Source organism: Ursus arctos, unplaced genomic scaffold, assembly GCF_023065955.2.
Source record: "Ursus arctos isolate Adak ecotype North America unplaced genomic scaffold, UrsArc2.0 scaffold_7, whole genome shotgun sequence".
Classification (NCBI taxonomy): domain Eukaryota; kingdom Metazoa; phylum Chordata; class Mammalia; order Carnivora; family Ursidae; genus Ursus; species Ursus arctos.
Window position 1 is genome coordinate 34,802,603 of NW_026623089.1, and position 27,442 is coordinate 34,830,044.

The following is a 27,442-nucleotide window of genomic DNA, read 5'->3' on the forward strand; positions in this document are numbered from 1 at the left end:
AATTCCTTTTTTGTCCTTTGTAGTGCAACAGTTTTCATAATTTTTAGTTAACGAATGTAACTTTACAACGCTAATCACAGTGGCATAAACAGACTTGTAAATAAACTCACATTAACTGTTGGTGAATCCAAGTGGGGTGAGGGCAGAAGAAAGCTGGTGCTCGAGGAAGTGGTGGACTTTGGCGTGTGGGCTCCGCAGCGGTGGCATCCGTTTTCCGGAGGGAATGGAGACGCTAACCCATCAAATTGCTCAAGTGGAAGTCAGACAAAAATGCGTTTAGAGCCATCATGCTCGATACATACAATACATAAATATATATATGGACATGCATAGGTGTGTGTGTGTGTGAATTATTCTACTTGTGTTTTGCCATGGGTTTTTATCGTTTTTAAAATCAGGAGTGGATTTTAAGATTTATCAACTGTCTTACATCCATTAAAATGATTCTGATTTTTCTCATTTGATGAATAAATATGATAAAGTAGAGTACATTAAAAAGAACTGAAATATCCTTACATTCCTAGAATAAATCTCACTTGTCATGGCGTACTATTTTAACAGTCTCTCTCGACCAGTATTTTATTTAAGCATCTATATCCATAAGTGAGACCGGTAACAAAGTTTTCTCTTTTAAAAAATTATCTTTTCTTTCTCAGAATGGTGCCCTTTATCTCACTGAAATTATTTTCTTTATATTAACATGAATACAGATATTTGCAAAAAAAGGCTACTTCCATTTATTTTAATGATTCTGCTACTTAAAAAAAATTATTTCCAAAGTTGATTGAGTACATGGTTTGGTATTTTTAATACTGCTGTTAGGAAAATCAATATTAGGTTTTCAGGGACTTCCAACTCAAAGGAGGGAACTCTATTTCAAGAACATTATGGAGGTAAGAACGAGCAAAGGAAGAGGCCATGTGTAATTTTACATGTACTTTCTCTCTCCTTCCACAAATTTTATAGCAATTTCTTCCAGAAAGAACTCTGACTTGATGAATACAATGAGAGAGGCTTCCAACAAAAATAAATCAACTAAAAGCCAACCCCTTAGTATGTCTTAATAGGTCTCAAAATAACCCCTTTTTGAATAGTAAGATGAAAAAATAATAAGCCACGTATATCAAGTAAAGCAGCAAAGCATGTATTTTTAAATGAAGAAGAAACATTTTTTTAAAGAGTCTCCTGAAATATGAAAACATCTTATTCAATTACACCTGCTATTTTATCACTTACCACAAAAAATAAATAAACTTGTCTCTCATTTTTTCTTAAAGTATATCTAAATTCATTAAGTAGGCAGTCTTCTTTTTTACCACTTCACTAGGTTTTGTTATTTTGATGGCTTGAATATAAAACTGTTTTTATCGACTACTGATTTCTAGCTCCGAATGAAAACAATAAATCATAAAGGTTTTATTTCTGTTGTGGCTGATGGACTATCAAAGGGAAGAAGGGAGTGTTGACAGAGGCTGGGGAGTCTTTTCAGCCCTCACACTTGGCTTTCTTGCAAGCTGGGAGAGAATCATCATCTGCTTCCGATGGCCGAGGTTTCTTCACCGTGGAAATAATTCCAAAAGCAGTTTTTCTAGTTTCTATAAAACAAACAGGGAAACCCTAAGCCTTAAGTTAAGACATGATTTAAAAAGATGTGGTTTAACAAGTACCACCATGTTACTTTGACTTACAACATTAGTAAATGATAAAACCAGAATGAACTGTTATGGATACTGATGTCCTTCACTGTCAGTACCTTTTCTTCCCCAACATACACAAATATCAGTATACTACTTACATCTAATTCATTCGAAAGGGATTACTCAAGAGTAAAACTGCAGGGCAGGTTCTCTCGAATGGTCTGTCCATGGTGTCTTATGGAGACAGGACCCAAGTCACAAACTCTGGTGTAGCAGCTGTTTTATGTATGGTAGAAAGGCAGATGAATCAAGACAGCCTGGTCAACAGTCAACTGTATTGCTCCCATGGTGAAGACGTGTGCTTACTTCATTTTACAGCAAGTACCATATCTGGGTTCCTCGCTAGGTCATTGATATACATTTGAAGAATCAATCGTATTGTACTGTCAACACCCAGCAATGCCTGGTTAGCTAACAGGTGTTCAATACATACTTGTTAAGTGAATGAAGGAAATCAAGCTCACACGTTTATCGCTCTCTCATATATTGGTGACAATGGATAAAGAATGGGAATTACTGGATCTTAGGTCAGGCTGGCAAGCAGAGTTCAACTTAAATCTATCCAATTTCGGCTAAAAACGTACTACTGAGCCAGGCACTGTGTCATCCACAGAGGGCACTGCGATGTCTACCACAGTGCTTCTTCCTACCACAGAGATAAAAGCACATCAGGGGCAAATGTAATGGAAATGGAGGCACCCGTAAGAAGAAATCCTGCCTGGATCAATCAGGAAGGTATCATAACAGAAGTAACACCAGGAATACAGAACAAGAAAAAGAGAGGAGAGGATTCCTTTGCAAAGGCATGGAGAGAGAACTAAGAACTTCGTATGTTTAGAGGACAATAAGCTGGTGTGAAGGAGGAGTGTGAAAATTAGAGGGAAACGGGGCTGGAGGGGTAGCTTGTGAAGGGCCACAATACCATGAGAAGATCCAAATTTAGTCCTTACGAAATAAGGACTAGGGAGGAGAGAGGGAGAGTTCCATCGGCTACAAAGAAGACAGAATCAAAAGAATTTGATGAACATAAATTCAGTCAAGATTTCTTGTTTCAAGTAATAAAAGTCAAGTCAATTCTAAAGAGTTACGTAAGCATGACCTTCTCATTTATCAGGATTAATTTACCAAGACTATTAGATCTTTGCCAGTTATTTAAGGTGTTTTAATTTATAAAAAGGACAAACTTCTCTCAAGGTCATCAAAATGCCAACTTCCTCCGCCCTCTCTCTACAACCTCTTTAGAATCGCTATTCACTGGTTTCTGGAACCCTGGATGGCCCACTTAATTCTGATTCCCTATAGGGAGCCTTCCAATGCTGAATGGCAGCTACTACGTGTCCTCAGTCTTCTGTTTCCAGGTATCCCTTCCAGTACTGCTTTCAACCATTTCATGATAAGGTTTCCAGACGCTCTAAGAACCTATTAACCATCTTCTTGTAGTGCTCCAGTGCACTGCTGTCCTTCTGAAATGGGGCACTCGAGAAGATACACACGCCAGCTGGGACTTCATCAACACACAGAGTAACAGTAAGACTGAATCCCCTTGCTTCAGATTCCTTTATTTCTTCTAGTGTAACCTGAGGCTGAATTAGCCATCTTAGGAACCCACCACATGGCAGTCTAATATTGATCCCAATGTCAACTAAAACCAGGGTAATTGTAATGTATCCCCCAGATGTGCTGTTAATTCTGCAGGGACAGCAGCCATAAACTAGGACTGTCACACTAAGGGGAAGGTAATGCTACCTAAATCCATAAGGCTTCCTTTAGTTTAGCTTCCATAAAAGCCTAGCTTTATACGTATCCTCTGTTGAATAGCTGAGGTTTTGAAGTCAAATGCAGAACTTCATATTTTTCCCATATTTTCTTATTAGTTTCCCTTTCTTGTTTTAGTCTATTTAGGAACACCAATTGTTACCCTAAATCTTGATGACTCCTTATGTTCATTTAAAACAGACAAAAATAAAGGCAGAACAACCAAAGCATAAACCAACTATTTCCTAATTTCAAGAAAATCTCGATAAAGTTCTAATTAATTTGGCCATTCCCAGAGCATATGTGATGGGGTCTAGACTATACAATTATCTCAAACTAAAAATGTTGAAAACAGAAGCAAAATCATGTAATTTATGCTAAGTCAATAAAGGAATCAGTTCTCCCAAGTGGAGATCAGATCATTAAAATCCAGACACAACACACAAGGCCTCAATAACTCACCTATTCAGATACCAAATAACGTAGTTTACATGTAGCCCTATTCTGAAGTTTAAATTCATCTAGGTGATATCAAGTAAACTGCTTTGTGACCACTTCTACTAATGCTAAAAATCGCTGAGGGAACAAAGATAAAACAGCAGATCCAAAGTGTGAATATTTTTCTTTCTTTTTTTTTTTAAAGGGAAGGAACAGAGACAGTATGTTTTGAAGATTTTGTTAATTAATTAACTAATTTATGAGAGAGAAAGCATGCGTGTGCACCATGCAGGAGAGACAGAGGGAGAGGGACACGCTGATTCCATGCTGAGCGCAAAGCCTGACGCGGGGCTCAATCCCACGACACTGAGATCAAGACCTGAGCCAAACAAGAGTTAGACACTTAACCACCTGAGCCACCCAGGCACCTCTAAATTTTTTTCTTTTAATAAAATCTCATTTTTATTCTCTGAAGTCTTGGCATATCAAATACTTCTAGTTTAATTTTTATCATCTGATGAATAAGAAGTTCAGTGGCTTCAAGTAGTGGAGTTAGGGTGAGAAGGTAGATACACGTAAATGAAATGTGAGTAAAAAATATATAGTGTGCACAGAGTTGAGCATGTAAACAAAAATATGAGAAAAAGGACCACGAGTTGTAATAAATGCGAAAAGATACTATATGAGTTTGTTCGTTGGGTTTTGAAAATGTATTTGCTGTTTTTGTGTTCCTAATAAATGGCTTAACATCAATTTTTTACGTTTCAGTTCTTGCAAACAGTGATTTTCAGCAGGGGAAGCATGCCACTCTAGAGAGGAGGGCGGTGAAAGGGAGACGGGAGGCCTCTCCAAAGGTAGGCAGGGACAGGCATGCGGAGCTTGGAAGACATGCTCCGAACTCATGTTTGTAATGCAGACCGTGTTCGGTCCACAGAGTGCACAGAGTAAAGCCTGAAGAGAAGGGTCAGAAGCATTGATGGGTAGCGTTAAAACAGGGTTAGCAAAGACAAGCTGAAAGGAGCTTTGCAGAGCAGGACAGCAAAAGTAAAGGAGGCTCCTAACGTGAGCATGTGGTGTTTTTCCTGGAAGAACTTGCTCACCTCCGTGTAGAAGCACTGCTCGGCAGTTGGTGGACATGGCAGCCTTGGCGTCACTTTCAGACAGTCCAAACAGCAGTCCTCTGGTGGGGCCATTAAAGCTTTCAACCCAGTGTCAGCCAAGGACAGGGACTAACAGAAACACGACTGCCAACGCCAGCTCACCTGGCCACCCCAAGAGAGGCTGTTCTTAGCCTGAATGCAACAGGCATCTTGTGAAGAGACTCGCTCTAAGCTTCTATAATATAGAGTCCCTTGTTCCCCTTTTTCGATTTCACCCTTAACCCAGAAAACAAAAGTATGAAGCTCTCTACAACCTATGTAATTTGTTTTTGAAATTTTTAAATGGTAAACTCACAGTAAAAGGTTTAAAAAAAAAAAACACCTTCTTAAACTATACTATCACATCAAATTCCAAATTTCCTAAAAGAACATTTCAACTTCTAACTCAGAAAAGGATACAAGTTTGCCACATCGTATGGGCCTCTTATTTCTAAAGGCTAAAATAAAGTGAACAAAAAATAGGAGAGAAGTTATTCGTAACATTTCAGTGATCTGATTGGTAGTAAATTAGGAGGACGCTTAAGTATCTAAAAATAAAGGAGTCAACCGCATCGATTTAAGTCCTTATAATTTTGATGGTTTTCTTAAGTTTCCAAAAGTTTCTAAAAGAACTCTGAAAGCATTTTGTAACAGTATAAAGAAAAAACTTCACACAAACAAAACCTGCAGCCCTAAAGGACTGGGGATACATTTTACTCTCGGCAACTGCAATGAGCACAGGGGGTTCAAAATGAAAATATGCAATAAGCATTCATTACACTACTAATTTTTCCTCTAGAAACGTTTCAAAGTTTTATAACTTGAAAAGTGAAAACAAAGTACTCATGCCAGACTTACCCTTTCCGCAGCACTAGACAGAATCACATTCTACAAAATAGAAAGTGATCAACATTAATCTCAGATAAATGTAAAAAAAATTGACAAGTCTTCTAATACAAATAACCAGTAATCACTTTTTAACATTAAAGGCTCTACGAATACCAACTTCTTTTAAAGAAAAAGTAAAGAATCAAAGTCAAAGAAAGACCTTAGGACCAATAGCAGCGTATAGGATAAGAAACAGAGTAAGCCTTCCCACCAGATCTTACAAAAGATGCATTCGTTTAAAAAAACTAGTTTAAAAGGTCATATAATCTTAATTCAACTCACTGACAACAAACTATTGTTATCTAGACCATTCTTTCCACAGTAGGTAAACCACAAATTCCTTATGGGAAGATAAAGGGTTTCAACACATCTTCCACCCCCCACCCTTGTATTCCTCTTCCTTTGGTATTTTTCTTTCCCTTAAAACTTGCAGGGCTCATTGACATGGGAGAATTTGTTTCTGGGCCACGAGAACTTTCTGCTTTAGGGAAAAGGAATCAAACAATTCTAGTGTGTTAATAATAAGAAAAAACTGCTAGATTTGAAAAACATCCTGAGATTAGGGAGCCATACCTTTCCTTTGCAGACCTGCATCAAATTGAGGGCATTGGAAATTGTGTACCTTCTCATTGTGGAATCTTTGATAGCAGGGCTGTAGACAAGTTCAAAGCCCACGCCTCGGTCAATTGCCTTCACAGGAAATAAAGAAAATAAACTGTCAAGGATAAACACACACTGTCCTACTAAGATTCTCCCTCACCTCCCTCCTCAACCCTACCGTAGACCTCCTGCATGTCAAGGCATAGCCTTAAACAAGGTAGATTTATGCCCAAACGGCACCAACCACAGGAGAAGGCAGAGGTTTGGCTCTATTTGATCAAGAGTTTCTTAGCTGTGGAAAGCTGACTTTATATAAACAGGAATCATGAGGAGGCTATGGAGAGCAAAGTCCCAGTGGGCTTGCAGATGGGCTATTCCTCTGTGAACTAGTAAAAGGAAAATGGAGATTTGTTCCCTATACTGAAGGTAAACTACAAACACAGTAAACCAAAAAAAAAAAAAACAAAAACCAAAAATTAATTTGACCCAAGAATAAAGAGACAAAGAAATGAAGAGCTGAAAAAAAGCTCAAAGAACAGGGGCGGGAAGGCCTCTCAGGTGAGTCAATTATTACATATGCTCAATGAAGGAAGTACTGTGTGTCAGGCACTGGGCTAAGAGTCTTCTGTGTATATTTCACCCTATGATACTGTTCTAAGGCATTGCGGCAGAGACTGCTAACTGCCCCCAATATCTGTTCTCCCCTTTTTCTTTACTACTAGAGTCCCTGAATTTTGGCTGGGCTCAGGGATACAAGAAGCCTGGGCTCTTGACTATTTCGCCCAGCTCACAAGACAAGCTTGGTCTTCTACAGGAGAAAAAGAAACTTCTTTCCTATTTAAGGTATTCTTAATAGGTAGGCATCTACAGGTAAAGCAGCCTGGAAGGGGTGGAAAAAAACCTGAAATCCACCACTACACTGTCCATCTTCTCTGATGAGCAACTCCGTATCTTCATCCTTTCACAACAGATATGTGTTCAGCCAACTATGTGTGGGAATGGTGAGCAAGTGCTGACATGGCTCCTCCCTCTTCAGAGCTTACAGTTTACTCTCGGGGACTATCAAATAATTACACAAAAACTTAACAGTTCCAACTGTGGTAAGTGCCATTAAGAAGTTTAGGAGTGGGTGAGGAAGGAACTGAGTAAATAGTAGAGAAAGGAGAATTTTCATAGGGAGGAGTACATGGAGAGGCTCTAGTGTTGGAGGGGGAGTGTGGGAGCATGGAGAGGAGGTCATGGGCTGGGGAAGACAGAGTGAGCGGGCCCCCCTGTGGTAAGAATGGAGGCTAAGGAGGATGGGAAGGGCCAACTGTTCAGGTCTTTAGGACTGCAGGCAGACTCAGCAGTGAGGAGCCTCTGAAGGATATTAGCATGGCCGGGCGAAGTCCCTTCGCTGCAGTGGTCTTCTGAACGAACAAAGGAAGGGCAGCAGGAACATACCAGGCAGCGCCTGGCAAATGAGTTTCTATTACCCAGAGGAAGAGCTGGGAGTGGTCAGTGTGGCTGCTGGAGGTCTACTAGTGAATGTTCACAGGGAACAGAAAAACCAGTCTTCTTCCAGAACTGGCAGCCCAACTTGATTTAATTCAGGTTACGTGGAAGGCTCCTACTTTCCCTCCCTGAACGGAGATTTCCTTTCTTCATCCACTAATCCTCCCTTCATTAACTTTTCCTCTTGCCTTATGGTTCTGAGATTTTATTGTAGATCTCCTTACATATCTGGTATTAGTTAAACTTTACATGCTATTTTCCATACTGCAACCTTCCCTGACAGCTTTTTCCCACCTCTAATCCTTGGGCTTGTGTTGCTTATTTCTAGGAATGGTGTCTGTGATGATACTCTTTGTGCCATAGTTAAATGTGCACCTCGGTCTCCCTGCCTGTCTTGTACACGGCTTTAGAGCTGGTGTCATGATACTTCTTGGTAACGTGCAACTGCCTTTTATGCAAGAAGTATTTAAAATAGTTATATTCTGAGTAGATAAATAGTAGCTTATAGAAAAGAGGTTATGTAATAATGCTGTTCACTAGGGATTATTCATGTAAAAGGAACCAGGATGAATGTAGCTGATTATTCAACAGAAAAACCAAAACACTTCCTTCAGCCATATTTTCAAATATTCCTTTGGCTACTTCTCTTACCAAAACTACTAATTAATCAAAGAAGCTGAAATTTTTTCTTCATCCTTCTATTTGCTGAACTAAAACACAAGGCAGTAGGATGGAGAACAGGGGAAATAAAAGATGTGGATGATACACAGAACTGGGGGACCAGGTCATAAAGTATTCCTAACTGTATCTAAAATTTTAGCCCCTCTAGGGATGAGATCAAAATAAAAACTCCTCTCTTTGGTGGGGGTGGGGGGAGGGAAGACAATCATCAGCTTAATTAGTCTTTAAGAAAAAAGTTCTGATTTTGCTCTTAGTACATTAATCAAGTTCACTTTTAAATAGCTAAGAGAAGTCTGAGACAGAGAAATTATACATAATGTGCTATTGAAGGTTGTGAATATTTCTTTCATAATACTATACTTTAAATTTTTAGACGGATAAAATACAGACTCATTACCTGGGACTGCTTCTAAGACCATTCTAATGTAAATTGCCTTCAGCTCCTTAAATGATTGTTCCTAACAGCCTCTTCATAAAGAATGACAGTGCCTGCCTGATTGGCTTTTGTTCACATCTCTGACCAAGGTTCTGGAACAGGCAGATGATCAGATTTCTTTACTAATGAGAAGTAACAGTCATAATGACTGCTACCAACCAAGGGCAGGTGTGTGATGCTTGAATCAAGAAAAACCAGTGGTAAAATTCCAAAAACGAAGCAAAGCTTAAGATTACAGGAAGAAAATAGAGAGTTGATTACTAGGACAATATAGAGATTCTCTGTTAATTTCATAAAAATTCTTTATTGAGGGGCGCCTGGGTGGCACAGCGGTTAAGCGTCTGCCTTCGGCTCAGGGCATGATCCCGGCGTTATGGAATCGAGCCCCACATCAGGCTCTTCCGCTATGAGCCTGCTTCTTTCTCTCCCACTCCCCCTGCTTGTGTTCCCTCTCTCGCTGGCTGTCTCTATCTCTGTCGAATAAATAAAATCTTAAAAAAAAAATTCTTTATTGAGTTCAAAAGGATTCAACACCCTTTTGGGGTATCATTATTTAAGACAGGTAATTTGTTCATATAATTCACAAATGAAAATAACTTAAGAAAGCAATAAAAAGTCTTACTTGTATCTCTGCTCCCATCTGCCCTATCCCCACCTCCCATAATTATTTCTATTAATTTCTGTGTCTTCTTCCAGAATGTCTTCATACAAACATAAACAAATATGAATATGTATTATTTGTCCTCTTTCTTACCCAAAAGAAAGCCTACCAAATTGTTGCTCTGACTCAAGGGCTTTTCCGTGTCAGCTCCTAACTCCTGCATTCTGTTTTATATAGGCCTAGTATTTCACTGTAGAGCTATGGTGGGTAATAAACCACACCTCTACTGATAGACTTTGGGTTGTTTCAGTGTATCTGTAGAATAAACACTCAAGTATTATGGGTTGAACTGTGTCCCCCCACTCCACCCTCCTGAAAGGTATGGTGAAGTTCTAACCCTAAGTACCTCAGAGTGTGACTTTACTTGGAAACAAGGTTGCTGCAGATGTAATTGGTTAAGATGAGGTCACTGGAGCCAGGTGGGCCACTGATCCCAAGACTGGCATCCTTAGAACATGACAACCACATGAAGACACAGAGACACATAGATAGAACACACTGCGAGGCCAAGCCAGAGACTGTGGAGTCACACAGCTGCAAGCCATGGACCCACAAAGATTACCGGCAAACCAGAAGCCAAGAAGAGGCAAGAGAAGGGTTCCCCTACAGGTTTCAGAGGGAGCAGGATCCTGATGATATCCTGATTTCAGACTTCTGGCCTCTGGAGTGTGAGACAGTAAATTGCTGTTGTTTTAAGCCACCCAGTTTGTGGTCCCAGGAAACTAATACACAAGTTCAGGAGGGAAAGCGGTTGTAATTTTGATGGTTGTTGCCAAATTACCCACCTCCCCAAAGGAATCGTTCCCATTTATACTGTTAGAGCAAAGTAAGAGAATGCCTGCTTTCCCGCAACCTTACGGCAAACTGTATCATCAAACTCCTGGGTTTGTGCCAATTAGACAGGTCCTTTTAATGTGAATTTTTCCTATTATGATGAATTTTAAGTATCTTTCACTTTTGAGGGCCATTTGTATTTCCTGTCCTGTGAAATGTCTTTTCAAATTCTTGATCCATTTTTGGGGGATTGTTCATCTGTGTGTTTTAGCTTCTCATTTTCTAGGAGCTCTTCAGACATTAGGGAGATTAGTCTTTTGTCTTTGATATATGTGAAAATATTTTCAGCAGTCTTTTAACTTTCTTTCTGTTTTTTTTTTTTGCCACACAAAAGCTGTTGATACCAGCAAGTTCGCTAGCACTGGTCTAAGCACCGGATCGATAAAGCACTCAACACGTTTAGGTTCACAATATGTGTGATGAAAAATAAAGTTTACAGAACACTCGCACCCCACTCAAGTATATATGGCATGATTCCTGGAACAACTTCACTGCTTCAGACACTATTTACTGGACATTTCTCAGTGGGGACTAATTGGACCATGAAGACAGAAATGGATTACAGTTAAAGGAAGTGCTGAGAGGAAAACATCAGGGAGCATAAGACATACACGCACTGAAATAACTCCATAAATTTGAAGTCGTTGTTGAATGGCAGTAACACTGGAAAAAAATTAAAGGGAAGGTAAAGATATATGCTGCTTAAAAAAAATTCTTCTCGAAACCTGAATTCCAAAGATCACGTTTTGAAATATGCAATTATTCTATGCTTAACAAAGAGCTCCGCTGTAAAGTAATTTTAAATAGCATTTCCCAGTGGGAAATGACAGCGGATTTAGAATCAGAGCTTGAGTACAATTCCCAAGTCCACTTGTGAGAGAAGTGTGAGCCACAAACTACCCAAGTCTCGACTCCTTATCTGCAGATACTTCACATCCCCCCCCCCCCCCACAGCTGCTGGGCTGGAGCAGGTGAGAAAGTGCCTACACCATAAAATAAGTAATGGGAAGTCACCTGATTGTCTAAGAAGAGGAGCTGAATTTGATTTTTTGAAATCCAACTATCACAGGATAAAGTTGTGATTTCCGTGCAAGTTACTTATTAGACTCCACAGGAGGTTTGTAGGAGATTTTAGAGGGAATTCCATAACTGATATTATGGTGCCCTAAGCTTGGGGTGAAGATAACTAAGGGGATGCGAGCTGTAAGCTGTACAAATGGAGTGCTCTGGTGTGCTGCTCGAGCTCCTGGGCCCTCCTTCACAACCCCGACCGTTGTCTTCTAACTTTACTGAGGAATAAGTGACAAACGTAATTGTACATATTTAAAGCATGCCATGATTTGATACACATATACATTGTAGAACGATTACTCAGATTCACATAATGTGCACATACATCACCTGACATAGTTAATATAGCCCATTTTGTGCGTGTGTGTGTGGTGGGGGGAGAATGCTTAGGATCTATACTCAACAACTTTCAAGCACACAACACTGTACTATTAACTATAGTCATGCGAGTACATTAGATCCTCAGAAGTTATTCTCCTTATCACTGGAAATTTGTACCCTCCAACCTATCATTCCAACCTTTTGAGCTGGTAACTGTCGCATGGCTTAAGGCCTCTAGGTAGAAGACTAATGAATTATCTTAATGTTCCTGGTTTTCACGACCACAAAAGGAAAGGATACAAATCCTATCCAAATTAAGATCTGTGCCCAATAAAGTGATCCTTATAAAGTCAAACTATTAACTTTTCATGGCCAAAGACAAATTTACTCCCAAGTCCAAAGGAGCTGCAAGGACCGGGACTTAGTAGCTGTTACCCACATTTACCACATGTTCCATACTTGCGTGGTGAACGTATGCCCACGTTTTAATGTAAAATTATACAGCTCCGGATCTAGAACAGGTATTATTAGATGCAAATAATACATACATATCATACAACTCTTATTTGCCCTGAACAATAAGCTAGCTACCTCTTATTATATGTTTCCAGCTTTCTCTTTCAAATGAAAAATGGGTGGTGAATAAATAGGGACTTTTGCGCTTCCTGACCAATTCACACCACAGCCCACTTCTACACTAGATGAAGACTAAAAATAATCTTGCACAGCCTCTCCTTCCACTCCATCATCTAGTTTTTATTAAACAACATATGTAAAATGTTCACACCAGATTTTTAAAAAAGCAGACACTGTGTTAAATACTGCATATCCCTCTTGCTTGTCAAATTTTTACTTTTCAGAATTCTTAAATTGAAATATGTGGGAATTAAGCCAAAAATATCCATCAAACAGCAGTTTTCCTGAACCTACAGATGGAACTGAAGGGTGGGCGGTCCTACTGCCACTGTCCCCACTGCCATCCTCCTCACTCTGCCCTAGTGCCCCACTTCCCTCCCTGCCCATGCTTCCCACCAAACCCTGATGGCCAGCTAAACACTGATGACAAGCAGGATTTGGCCATGTTCCCGAGGCTGCACCTTGATATGCTAAATTAGACATATATTCATTCGATTGGCAAATTCTAAGGAGCATCCATTGCAGGTGAGATTTTGAGGTAATTAAAAAGGCCCAAACCATAGCTGGTGCACTCTAGAAGCTCACAGTCTGGGCTGAACAGTAGGGCACATTCATAAGGAATCAACTGAAGGCCCCCGCCCAAACAGCCATTGAGACGCCTACCACTGCTGTAGAACAAGAGGGGTTACGTGCTGCGCACTGCTGTCTGTCCATTCCATGAACTTGGCCTTACCATCACATGCTACTATCTCCTCCCAACCAAGGACACAGTACCGTAGGTGGGTTTTCTCAGGCGAAGAAGTCTAGAAAATGGCCTTCCTTGTTCATTACGACAAAGACAAAGGTAAACAAGTTGCAAGCTGAATAGCAACTTACAGAGTGGCTGCACCACCTAACTCTGGAAACTGGACTGGTAGTTGGAGGCTGGTAAAGAGCCTTGGCAAACTTCTAGAGACAGAGATTGCTACCTCTGGAGAGGAACAATAGATGAGACCAACGAGACTGCCATCACCTTGGGTACTGTAACAGTCTGTGCCTTTAACCACAGGTAGCTCGAGCATCTCAGAGATCATTTGACAGGGTACCAACCAGAATCGTCCCCACCCTGTGACTGACGAGCTGAACGGCTTCTCCTTGCTAGCCTGCATTTTACCACACTGCATAGGTGAGCGGCTAAAAACACACAGATCTCCAACTCGAAAATGTGATGATTCAGGGTTTGGTTTTGTTTTTTTAGGGTTTATTTACTTATTTATAAGTATCAGCAAGAACACGGAAAACAATGATTTGAGCTTAATATATATTGTTTTATGTTCAGCAGCACGCTCTGTATTTATCAGAAAAGAGCTGGTTTATAGTTATCCCTTTACATACGTGACTTTAAAATTTTGAGTGCTTTTCAAGTTCTTTAGTAGCATATTTTTAGGGGTGGAACACAAGCCAACTTAAATTTTTCCACACGGATTCAATTTCTGCACACTACATAGATCAATGTTCTCCTCTCACTGTCTTCCCCCATTCTTGGCATCGAGCCAATTCCTTAGCAGCAGCGACAGCGAAAGAAAACTCGAGGAAGTTGTGATTCTACAGAGACAGAAGAAGAGGGGAGTTATTGATCTTGAAAAAGTGCGTAAATTTTTAATTTTCCAATTCTGACAGGATTGGGTATGGAATCTGGACTGTCTGTGAGACCCTTTGTCTCCTTCGAGAGGACTTCTTGAGAAGGGGAGACAGGTTTGGAAGCCGCTATTCTAAAACAGCATCCTAACCCTTCCCCAGGATCTGGCTGCCCATGCAAACGGCCGACAGCCGCGCTGACCCGGCAGCCACGGAGGTGAAGCCCCACCACCTTTCTGGTGGAAGAAGATGGGCAAGAAGGTGTGACAGATGGAAGATAAAGGGTAGGGAAAAACAAGAGAAACTATGTAGAAAGGTAACGAGAAGAATTCTATTGCAGGAGCAGGAACAAAAACTTCCCTGAACACATGGCCATGTCCTGAGGTTATTATAAAAGTCACCCTGGGCTTTTGTGTGAACTAGTGGGCTTCAGGGGAGAGTTTCATCTTACTTGGACCTCGTCCACTGGGCTTTCCACGCCCGGCTCCTTCCTCTGCCCGCCCACCCGGGCTTGCAGGTGCCTCAGGAACCCTCTCTGTATTTTTTCCACTACCTCTTCTTTCTCGACTGCCCTATCCCCTTAGTGTTCAATGCTCAGGCTCTAAACGTCTGTCATTATGGCTATCCTTTTAAAAAATATCCTTCACAAACTCTGGCTTCTAAGGCCTTTTAAAAACATCTTAATAATTTACTAGATAGTTTTTAAGTTCCCTTTCTACCTTTAGTCAGCTTTCAAAAATGAAATCCTCCTTTCTGAACTGCCTATTTATCACGTAGCCTTCGGTTTTTCCTTCTAAAGAACACTAGACTCTTATGCCCCCTTCCAGTTCATTCATGCGGGTTTGTACAGATTCACATATAGAAGGGAAAGTACACTTACCACATTAATAGGGGGTCTTTTGAAGTAAAATGGTAGTTTCTCTGTTACAGTAATGCAGACCAAATCCACATCTAAATGTGTACAAGCAACCTGTCAAGAAAAAAAAAACAAAAAAAAAAAAACAAAAAAAAAAACCACAGGTAAAGCCAAAAGAAAAAAAAAAGCACACATTAAGAATGGGAGATTTGGTCAAACCTGATTTAAAGAAATATAAAGAGATATGGTTCAGTCCATAGGCATCATAGTGGTGTTGAAATATCTCTGTCAATGATTCTCCACTCCTTCACATTTGGTTTGAATGGTTTAATTGTAACCTAGCTGGAGCACAGTGATATGTCCACCGATCATCTCACCAGACAGAGCCTGGAGACCCTCTAACTCATGGTCTGCTACATAAGGATGGGATGCTAAGAGAGGCTCAGTTTCCAGAAGGCTACATTAGATTGTTCCAGAAAGAGGCAACTACTGTTCTGAAATCCAGGAAGAAAAACAAGCCAAAGAAATATACACATGGTCCACTTAGTCCACAGATTATTTTTGTGTCAGGAATTGTCGCAGGCCTGTGGCCCCTATCAGACAACTGAGGTGCTGGAGGAATACTAACACGGCCCTACTGATGGCATTTTGTTCCAACTCAAAGAGAAATAGTCTACATAAGTGGTCAAAGCAGAGCTGTTACAAATCAAATGATATTGAACTCATTTTTCAACTTTTAAGTTCCCTTTCCTTTGTTCTAATTTTTGTTCTTGCTTATTGATCAATACGTTGCATATACTTCCAAAAGAGGTTTGAAATGGCTTACAAAAAAAACAAAAAACAAAAACATACAAAAGAAAATAAACAGATGAGTAAAACAGGATAAATGAAAAATGAGAGAAGCAAAATAAAGCTGGGAAAGATCACGAGCATAAGAGTACAGGCTGAAACCACAGCAGAAGATGTGCATCTGGCTCTGACTCGGCCGTTACTTGACTTACAGTGACAGAAAGAACTGGCTGTTTTGCACTATATTAAAAAATAAGCCTTACTGACAATGCTGGTGTAGACAGGCTTGATGAACAAATTCAAAATGCCGGGATGGCTATGCTGGCAAACCAACATCAGGGCTATGGACGGAGAAGGGCAGAGTAAGGAAGAGGGCAAAGAGCAGGTAATAATATCCCCCACATGATCTGCTTGGACTTTTAGCAGTGACAGGAATGTCACCTCTCGCCTCTCCTCTTCAGAATTCCCACTCTGGTCCTTCCTACCCCCACTCCAGGGCTTTAGGAAGCAAGCAGTGATGAGAGGCTGCCTGGCTTTAGACAGTCATAGTAACTTAGTAAGCCTGGGAAGTAATGCGGTTTTGGCAGAAACACTTGGCTCGTGAAGAATCTGCCCCATCCCTATTGCTACAGCTGTCCGCCTCATAAAAGACTCACTGAAAATTTGATAAGAATGGGTGAAAAGCTCTGAATAGAAGAAATAACAAGTTCAGCTTCTGGTCACCATTTTTAAGCTTTCAGAATAGAAAAGATCCAAAAGTTCAGTAATCCACGGCTAACAAGAGAATGGATCAACAGGCACTCACGGGGTCTTTAAATCAGTACAGTCTTGAAAGGTATCTTAACAATAGGCATCAAAATTTTAAATGCACACATCAGCAATTTCTCCTGTAGGATTGTATCCTGTAGAGAGCCTCTAGAAATATATTCTATAGCCTTATACCCAACAAATGCTCAAGAATATTGGTGCAAGGACAGTCATTGCAATACCAATCACAAAAGACTAGACACAACTAAATATCCCTTTATTTTACTTCAATAAATTATAGTCCCTTTATACAGCAGAATATGTGGACTCCTTCCAGGGAACGGGTACATCTCTAACTGATATCATGGAACCAGATATACTATTAGGTGAAAAACAAAAGAAGAAAGCATGGTGTTAGGAAGGATGGAGGGAGGAAGAGGGGAATGAAGGAAGGAGTACATAAATAATTACTGCTGAGAAGATACACAAAAACTTAGGGGTGGTTGCCTCTGGAGAAAAGGGAGAGTTTCAAGTGGGAAGAAAGTGTACTTTTCAATGCATATCCCTTTGTAAACTGTTTAAACTTACTGTTTTTCATTTTTTAAAAAAGCAGATTCATTTTTTAAAAGTCCGTTAAGCATTCGTCCCCCGAGTAAAGCTAACTTATTTGGTTACTTTTTAACAGATGTATTGCTCGTTTTCCCCCTCTTATATGACAGTAGCTAATGAAAAACTATCTCTTGTGTTGGTGTAAGTCCACATATTATAATAAACGTTCAGTTACAAAGGACAGCTCCACTTGGCTCCCTCTGACACCTCAAACTTAAAGTGTCTCAAACTGAATTCTTTTGTTCTTTAACTTTCTATTAATCCAAATGTTTAACTGATATATTTAGAGAACTATAAAATTACAGCTAATTTTACATTATAATGATATACTTTCTACAACACTAAAACAGATTAAATTATGTTCAAATTATATTTGCAGTTAAAAACCTGATTACAATGGTTTTGCCAAGTTGCATATGAATTCATACCAACCGTTCTTCAATTTTTTTTTGGCCAAGAACTTCTGTGAGGATTTAAGGAAGGCGTATTCCCCAAACTGCACATACCCACAAATACATTTACTTTTCATTCTATGGAACTGGGGGAACAGGAGGGTCAGGGTTCAGTCTCCCCCAAATTCCCTTCATGGGTGTCAGGTTAACACGCTGGTACTTTATGACAAACAATACACAAGGGAGAGCCAGACTTATCCAGAGAAAAGAGGGATGTCCATAAACAGGGCTCCTCAATCTGAAGTGTGTACATAACTCCTTTGAAGAGTTTATTTAAAATGGAAATTATCAGCCCTTACTCCCGGTAATGAATTCAGTACTAAGTAGGGCCCAATAACCTGCATTTTAAGAAACAGCCCTGACAATTCTGAAGCTGGTGGAGCCAGACCACAGCTTGAGCAGCACTGCCTCGAAAGGTACTCCCTCTCCTCAAGAGGCTCAGGGGTTGCGAGCATGTTCTACGATAGTGCTCTTCGAAGGGTAAGATATGGATTTTGGAAGGAAGAAAACAGACCTCCCATTTCCATTTATTTTTTAATTCATTCTCTTAAAATTTGTTTTGTGTGTGTATATTATTTCAAAAATCACATTGATATAATGGAACATACACATAATCTATAAGAAAATAAACAAGGTACTGTGGATAAAGGTTCAATATTATTTTTAATTGATAGAGTACAAAATCAAGTATTTTGAAGACCACTGGACTAAATAACTTTAATCCTCCTCACCCTGTTCAGTTGCTTTAAATCCTAAATGGGAGTAACTAACTCAGAAGTTCCCGAAGCTTCTACGTAATGCCGTCTGCCAAATTCCACTGCCATCTCCCATCCCAAGAAGTTCTGGCTAATGGACTCCCCTTACAGTCTTTCATCTCTGCCTTATCCCCTGGGGTAACTTTGGAGAGGGAGGGTTTATCCATGAGACATCTTCCAGATACTTCGAATGGAAAATCATGTTATTTCCCATGGAAACAATGCTATTTAAGGTGGTTAGACTTTAAACTACTAACTGTTAACATATGTGTGTGTGTATGCTTTTATGACTCATTTTAGAGACCTGAGTTTTAGAATATCACATCTACAGGGGTGCTTGCTTAAATTCTAGATAATCTACTTAAGAACCAAACAAATAAAACCACTTACAGAATATAACCTGCTAAGCAACACATTGCTTGCATTTGACCCAGTTCCAAACCATGATATACTTGTAAAACCTTTATGATTAAAAGAAAAATATCTTTTAAAATTGGTTTTCTATAGAAAACAGGGAGAGTGCTAACTTTAACTGCGCCTTAAGGAATGGGAAAGATGTGCACAGACAAGAGGAAGATGTTCCAATTTTAGGAACAGTTTTCATGTAACTTTTTGAGTATATCTGCACAGTCAATTCCAAACAAATACCCTGTATGTTATTTATAGCTTTATTCCACCTTCCAGAGTATTTCTGACAGTTCTACCCACCATATAAAGCATGTGTTCATGCTTTCAAATTCACACTTTTGGATAATCTGAGAAAAACAAGTACAGCTGACCCATGAACAACATAGGGGTTGAGGAATGCCAACCCCCAACTCTGTCAAAAATCCATGTATAATTTCTGATTCCCCAAAAACTTAATTTCTGTTGACCAGAAGCCTTACCGATAATACAAACAGCTAATGAACACGTCTGTATATGTATTATGTACCGCATTCTTACAACAAAGTAAGCTAGACAACAAAAGTTATTAAGAAAATCATAAGGAAAATACATTTATAGCTCTGTACTGTATTTACTGAAAAAATCTGCATAAAAGTGGACCTGTGCAGTTCAAGCCCATGTTGTTCAAGGGTCAACTGTAGTAAGATAAAATCGCTAAATGAAATTTTGATGTATTCTAAAACCCAAAAGTCCTGGCTCTCCTACATACTACCTGAAATTTAAAGCAAATCATTTAGCCTAAGTCTCACCTTTCTCTTCTAAAAAATGAAGGTAATAAAGTATATCTGTCCTGTTTATTCCCAGGATTGTTGTGTTAAAGATAATAAATGTGTGTAAGTCTTTAGAAGGATATAGAAATGTATGCCTCCCCACCATGTTATATGACTATGGAATGTACATTGTGTGCACTTCAGAATCAATTAAAAAAATAAATGGGCAAAAAAATTTAGGTACGTTGCCAAATTTCAGTCTACGTTATAACTAAGTTGCTATTACTTAGTAACAAAACTAAGTTGCTATTTAATGAACTTGGATATGCTCATGTTCCTCTTTAGTGTTTCAACACTGAATCAGACTCTCCAGTGGAACTTGAAAAAAAAAAAAAAGACCAGATACTCTAATCCTAAATGTAATGGCTCCGAATCTCCAGTGGTAGAGATCTGAACATGCCTGATTTTTAAAAGTTCCACAGGGGCTTCTGATAACTGAGAGCCACCTGATCCTACTCACCTTTTTTCTGAAACAAAATTCTTGAGAATTACTATAATTGAGCATTTTATGAAGGGCGTCATCAAATCTAAAAAAATTCATAGATAATTTGTGCTGTTTCCTTGAAGTAATACAAACAATTAAGAATTGACAGTTGCCTTAAAAACTAAATTTAATCACACATCAGCCTCCTTAGCCAACAGCTCCACCTACTGGATAAACTCAAGGAAAATCATCCCATAATTTTGGAATAGATTTTGTTTAAAAATGAACTAGGCTATAAAATTAAAACATCAAAGACCAGTACTTTTTTTTTTTCCTGCAGTATCCATTTGGTGGATATAGTTTTGGTAGATGGCTATTTTCTTGAATCTAGATAAAAACAACATTCAGAACTTTCTAAAAGCAGCTATGCCTATTTTACACAGTAAAACATATTCTTGAAAAACCATATTACAGTTGTTTTTTTTTTTTCTTTCCTGTAATCAGTTAAAATGCGCAGAGTGAAAAAAAATCAAATAAAATACCCAGTGTGTTCTGTCTCGACTTGACAAAATGACCATACATGTTCAACAACTTTCCCTCCTGAAAAGTCACGGAAATGGCAATAAATTCATAAAAGCCCAAGGAGCACAAAGGGGAAGAGTATGGGCAGATGGCTGATTGTGAAGGACTTCTGGAAGACTAAGGGCTCAGACGATCACGCTGGCACGTGGACCGCACCCCAGAGCATGCAAAGGAGAAAGCCAAAACAGAGAGATCTTTTACGCCACAGCACAACTTTGCACCTTTCCTCCCTCACAGGCGGCAAGGAATAGCACAAAGGGCAGAAACTGAAGTGATTTCAGGGCTTTGAAGGAGACAGACCAACATATACCTAAGAGCCGTTTCAAATGAATGAATGAATACATGAATGAAGCAGAGATAAAGAAACAGAAGAAAACCTGAGGGACTCTTTCAGTCTGAGCCCAGCAAATACCCAGCAAGATGAATAAAACAAAACAAAACAAAGCAACACATGCCATCTCAGCGTTCCCTTGCGAAATTCCAGAATTCCAAGTATAAATGAAAAATCTTAAGTTTCCAGATAGAGTGAAAAGCAGAACATCAGACTCCTTACATGAAATAATAAATACTATTTTCTTTCATGATCTGTTACTTACATGAAAAAGTTTTTCTGTCTTTGGAAAAACTGCAACGATATCGTACAGCCGGACCCTGGAAGATGTTGCTCTCTGGCAGTACAAAAAGAGTATTATTGTACAATAACAAAGAGTGTACACGTGGAATTCTGACTCGTGGTCTAGCTGCACTTATTTTAATCACGTAACATTTCTTACACGCCATTTCTGCTTTGTTTTGTATGTGGACAGAAAAGCCAGCCTAAGCACATGAGACTTTATATCCCGCCCATCTTCCTCCTTCCCACATTGTTACTTTAACTGTGTACCAAACTGTGCTTGAGACATAAAATCAAATTGGATAGCTCTTGCTCTTACAAGCGAGTGGAGAAGGATACCAGACATTTACTGAGCACCTAACTGTGTACAGGGCACTGGGGATACGAACTCATTTAAGGCATATGTTTGGGCTCTCAATGGAACTCACCATTTTTTTGTGAGTCGAGAAATACACGTACTAAGCATGATATGATTAGGTTCACAATAAGAATACTATTAAATATAAATTAAAATGCCAGATGTGCAAGAAAATACCTGACAGTCCTCTGACAGTAGGAGAGGGATATATCAAATAGTTATTGCTTAAAAATGAAAATCTCAAACTTAACATTGTATGTGTACGTATACGAACAGGCTGGAAAACTATGAATCTGAGCCCTGAACATGGGTTCACGCTGTACAGGTCCACCCATATACGGATTTTTTTTTTAAATAAATCTAGTACAGTACTGTAAATGTATTTTCTCTTTGTTGTTACTTTCTTAATAACATTTTCTTTCCTCAAGCTTACTTTATTGTAAGAATATAATATATAATACATAGAACATAAAAAATGTGTGTTAATCAACTGTTTATGTTATTAGTAAGACTTCTGGTCAACAGTAGGAAGCTATTAGTAGTGAAGTTTTTGGGGAGTCAAAATTTATACATGAGTATTTAACTACGTGGGGGTAGGGGTGGGGGGCCTGTGCCTTCAACCTTAGCATTGTTCAAGGGTCAACTGTATGTTCAAACACGGTCCCTGAATGATGGGATAATACATGATATTTCTTCTTCTTTGTCTGTTTGCACCTTTAAAGTTTGTACCTCTTATTTTGTAAAAAGAAAGGCATTCTAAAACTCCAAGGAGGAAAGGGGAGGGGTGAAGACAAGATGAAACAGGCAGGCAGGGCTGCTGGGCAGACATGCTGACACAAGGCAGGCTCCGGGTCTTAGGAAAGTCAGGACCCAGGATGCCTCTGGTTGCCCACTCCCCATTGGAAAGGGGACAAAAAGGGGCCACCAGGATGCTCATAACAAGAGAGAATGAACATCTTTGTGACCCATCTAAAGTCAGTTCCCTTTAGGTCCACCTGAGCCCAGAGAACCAGAACCCTGCCTTGCAGTTGTATAAAATACCAGAATTCGGCTTTCCCTTTTTTTTTTTTTTAAGCAATGTTCATCGCTATAAAGGAGGCCAGCCTTTCCTCGATGACTCCTGTTCTATGGCAGCAGAGTCCACTCCAGCTCAAGATAAAATTGCTCCTGTCTCAGGGATCTCGTTTTTTCCCTCCTTCACTAGATCCTTCCTATCAGCAGGCATAGTCTTCTCTCCCACCTAACAAAACCCAGACAGCAGGTTCTCATCCACCAACCTCCCTGTGCCTTCTATTCCCCTATGGAGTCAACTCTGCAAGCAAAGTCAGCGTCACACACTGTCTGCATTTCCTCACATCCCTACCATTTCCTTGGAGATGGTTTTTGCTAAGGCAACCAATGACTTCCCCGTCAATAGTCCAAGACACGTTTGAGCCCCTCTCCTGCTGGATTACTTGGGCTCAACCGATGAGGCTGACCCTTCCTCACATTTCCTTTCTCACTTTCCTCATTGTCTTCCTATTTCTCACAGTCCCGCCTCAGTCTCCAATCCTAGCTTCTCCTTCTCTACTCCACCATTAAATGCCGGAGTTCCTCAGGACTCTGTCCTGGAACTTCTCTTCACACATCGCGCATGAACCAGGGATTCTCATCCATTGCCATGACTTCATTTACTCTCTACAGAGGGACTGCTTCCAAATCAGTATCTTTAATCAGACCACTCTTCTGAGGGCCACACCCCTTTTTCCAACTGCCCATTTGACAAACTCCACTGGAATCTTCACAATAACCCATCATGTCCCAAACATGATGCCCTTAAACCTGCTCCTCTTTGTAGGTCTCGTCTCAGGAAAAGGTAGCACCATCTACCTAGGAGGCTGATCAGGCCATGCTAGGGAGTGGTCATACTACACCCAATCGACCATCAAATCCTGTCAATCCTCTGCCTCCCACCAAGCCTCTCAAATCCCCTCAACCCCTCTAATCCGCTCTCTATAATGCAAACATCATAATTTCACTCCCTCACTTAAAACTTCCAAGGGTTTCCAACTGCTCACCCAGACCTGGCTCCCTAACCTCATCCCAGGTTAGCCAGCTCACAAGGCTCAGCCTTATTGGTGTTGTTTCCTTTCCCAGAAAACACCGTGTGTTTTCCTGGGACCCAGAACCTGTGCCTAATCCATCCTGTCTGTGAGAACACTCTCTCTTCTGCTCAGCACCTATATGACACTTACTGATTCTTCTGGCCCCAGCGGGAACATCAACTTCCTCGGGTTGCCCCCCCCATTACACACTCCCAGAGCATCCTTTATTTATTACCTCCAACTTTTTAAATATTCCTCACTCTTAATTATCTGCCCAGTACTTGTCTTGTCAAGTAAACTATAGCCTTTATAAATTCAACAATTCTGTCTGTATTATTCACAGCAATATCCCCGGCATCCACACTATGTCTGGTTCATGTGAGTTCAATGAATAACAGCTGTCAAAGGATTCTTTAACTGTGGTATCCCTATATATGTGCCAAGAGTAGAAGAGACTGTTATGCTATGTGAATTCTGAGGATAGGGAGAGGAGGCAGGTATCATATCTGGGGGCAGGGGATTTAAGAAAGGGGTGAGGTTCAAGGCGCCTGGGTGGCTCGTGTCATGATCTTTGGGTCCTGGGATCAAGCCTCACATCAGGCTCCCTGCTCAGTGGGGAGTCTGCTCCTCCCTCTCCCTCTGTCTGCTGCTCCCCCTGCTTGTGCTTGCTGTCAATTAAATAAATAAAATCTTGGAAAAAAAAAAAAAAAAGAGTAGGGAGTGAGATTCAACATTAACCAGTACAACTTACAAGGCCAAAAAGAAGAAAAATTAACTTACCAAAACATTGCAGTGAGATGGATCCGAAACTATAATTGTCAGTCTAGTTAAAACTTTGATGGGTCTTGATTTTCCCTATAATCAAAAACATTCTATCAAAAAAGTTCAAAATACCAATGACTGATTTTCCTCTTTACCAGTGGAAAGTAGTCATTAAAAGGTACCAGCAATAAAGGATAGTGACAATCAGTAAAAGCTAGTCTTCCTTCTCAAGGAATTTATAATATAATTAGAAAAATTAAGATGTACATGTGTTAAACTACATAATGAGATTATTTAAAGGTTATAGGACTTCAGGAAAAAAGACCATCAAAGAAGTACTGAATTGATAGTAAGGGAATGCTTCATGGAAGAGCTGAGTCTTGTGAAGAAGACTGGTAGAGGAAGGAACAGTGCAGGTTAGAGAACCCTACATAAAACTGGGGATATTTGAATAGCTATTATGGTTCTTAAACAACAAAATACCCACCTGTACAATTGGCAAAGTTGTAAAGAGTTCAGAAACAGCTACTGGTTTTTCAATTTCCTACAAAAAACAATACACAGTCACCCTAGATTGTACACATTAACAGAATGAAGCATAATGGAAAACTTAGAATGGGTTTTCAGAAAAGTTAATTTCTGGTACACAGAAACACTAAATAAGTTTTTTTTTTTTTTTTAAAAAGGAAGAAATCTGGAGATCAGAGAAACAGTTGGGAACATCAATGGATAGGAGGGATGAAAAATTGTTTTTAGGTTGAAATAATCTAAAAGGTACAGTTGTTGGCCTGAAGAGAAATATACCCATTTATGAGCATGTTTAAGAGAAATCAATTAGTAATGAGTCCAGGTCAGTAAAACAAAAAGGATTAAATACTGTGATTACAATTCAGTCAATAACAATGTACTTATAAAAATTATTGAAAGTTATTTAACATCAGCTCAACTTTGAGAATCCTTCCACCATGCCCTAGTACTTCACAAAAAACTTTGCACTGACTCAGCTGTTTTAACATACAAAATACGATAGTACATAACACAGTGCATTTAAGAAATATGCTCATCTGTAGCTTCCACATTACTGATATAAACAAAAACAACAGTAAATGCTGGTTATTATTAACCTCAGAAATTGTTTTTACCTGTTTCTTTTCCTTAAATTCAACAACATGATTGATGGCAACAACTGAATAGCCAACTGAAAAGAAAAATTGAACATTCTTGTTAAACGTAACAACCTCTTTCCTGTACACATAGGCTCAGCTCAATTCATGTCAAGATTAGGGGTCAGTAGGAACAGTGGTTGTGGGTATAGGCTCTGGTGTCAGACTGCCTGCTTTCAAATCTAAGTATTATCACTTACAAGTTACTTCACTTCAAGCTTCAGGTTCTTCAACTGTCAAATGGTGTTAACAGAACTTACCTCACATAACTGTCATGAGAAATAAATAGGATAATAAGCATAGGATGATTCAGAGCAGTGCCTGACACAGAGGCAGGGCTGTTTGACCTCTGTGATGTATCATTAGCATGATACCTTTTTCTTCGCTCATTTCTTTTGCTTTTTACCCTTTCTACTTCCTTCAGAGGCCCTTTTCCTAGGGCGAAACGGAGTAATCACTCCCTCACACCACTGCTCACTTCTCCTTTCCAGCTGCCCACCATCAGTAGATTGGGAACTTTCTGAGACCAGGGCCTTGCTTTATCAGACTCAATATAGCATTGTTCTGGACATTCAGACTACCAAAAATATGTCTGAATCATGACTCCTATCTTTAAGTTATTTAAATACCAATGCCAACGACAGGATACTAGTATTAAAAGATAATGCATATTAATGCCAGAAGAATGGTTCTCTCTCTCATTAGTTTGTTTGATTTCCTTCTTTCCTTCTTCCCCCTCAAATAGTTAATAAGCACCAATTACTTGACAGGCTCCACAGAAACCGCCTTATTTTTAAACTTCTCTATCCCCACACTTTGTAGTGGAAGGAAGAAGACAACAGTCATGATTAACTCCAATAATTAAAAAGGGTCTTATCTCTCAGGGCTTTGCTGCCCTTGGATTCAAACATGAATAACATTCTAGCATTCTGGCCACGAGGCTCCCCTCTCACCCGCCTAGTACGTCTTCCCTCCTCCCCCTACCTCCCCTTCTTTTTAATAATATTATTCCCACAATGTCACCCTCACGCCCCCCCCCCTTTGAATCAATTTTCCGAATTGCTCTGATACAGCCGTGAGGCAGAAAGGGGTGATACTAAAAGCACGGTGTAGGAGACTTATACATTTGGAAGCCCTGGCTTCTGCCATCCATCAGCTTTGGGGCTCTGTGCAAATCTCCCATCCTCTCACAGCCTGTTTTTCCAATTTGCAGGGGAGAAGGAGCTAGACCGGGTAACAGCTCCCAAGTGCCTTCGAGTTTCCCGCGCCCGGGATTAGAGCATCACCGCGGCGGCATCAGCTACCAGTACATCCCCGAGATCCCAGGAGACCTGACGAGGACAGGCCCTCGAGTCCCCCCTGTACGTGGCCCGACGGTCTGGGGGGCAGCGAGGCTAGGCAGGTACCGCGGCCCACAAAACCCGGGAGACTCACGGTGAGCTGCGTTCTCCACCAACCCGCGCAGAGCCTTCAGGTCGGAACCCGCTCGCAGGTCCAAATCCGCGAACACAGCCATGCTGAAGTCACATGACCGTCGCGAGCCCGTCTGCGCAGCCGTAGGACCCGCCCCCTCTGCCATGCTGGGAATTGTAGTTTACCTGCGCAGCCCGCCCCTCCCTCCACTCGAGTAAGTATTCGCTTTAAGGTTCTAAGGCACTTGCCTCGCCTACAAGTACCAGCAAAAGTTAGTGTGTTAAAATCCACAGCCTCACTTCAATCCTTCTTTGCCTTATTCTGAATGAGAATGTTGGGTTTCCCTCAGA

At 40.2% G+C, this 27,442-nt stretch overlaps 1 protein-coding gene across 2 annotated transcripts; it reads right to left on the minus strand.

Moving 5' to 3' along the window:
* Positions 1-1,123: 1,123 nt before the first annotated feature.
* Positions 1,124-27,223, minus strand: RPP30 (ribonuclease P/MRP subunit p30). Of its 2 annotated transcripts, XM_026481640.4 has the most exons (11): positions 27,114-27,223; positions 25,659-25,714; positions 25,004-25,060; positions 24,535-24,609; positions 21,296-21,367; positions 15,149-15,238; positions 6,491-6,607; positions 5,888-5,917; positions 5,450-5,487; positions 4,991-5,070; positions 1,124-1,595 (listed from the first exon to the last, which is right to left on the minus strand). In XM_026481640.4, exons 1-11 carry the CDS (start codon positions 27,193-27,195, stop codon positions 1,486-1,488), a joined length of 807 nt encoding a protein of 268 aa, XP_026337425.1. In that variant the 5' UTR covers positions 27,196-27,223; the 3' UTR covers positions 1,124-1,485. The 2 variants fall into 2 exon arrangements, with proteins under 2 accessions (XP_026337425.1, XP_057164565.1); XM_057308582.1 differs by lacking the exon at positions 15,149-15,238 and having other exon boundaries at positions 27,114-27,214.
* Between the last annotated feature and the right edge of the window lie 219 nt (positions 27,224-27,442).

What these genes read in the sequence shown, in the direction of transcription:
- RPP30 (XM_026481640.4), bottom strand. Translation starts at nt 27,195, where the DNA reads ATGGCTGTGTTCGCGGATTTGGACCTGCGAGCGGGTTCCGACCTGAAG. An exon ending in TGCAGGTCTGCAAAGGAAAG is followed by an intron (nt 5,918 to 6,490) that starts GTATGGCTCCCT and finishes TCTATTTTGTAG; the next exon opens with AATGTGATTCTGTCTAGTGC. An exon ending in AGCAGTGCTTCTACACGGAG is followed by an intron (nt 1,596 to 4,990) that starts GTGAGCAAGTTC and finishes TTTGTTTTATAG; the next exon opens with AAACTAGAAAAACTGCTTTT.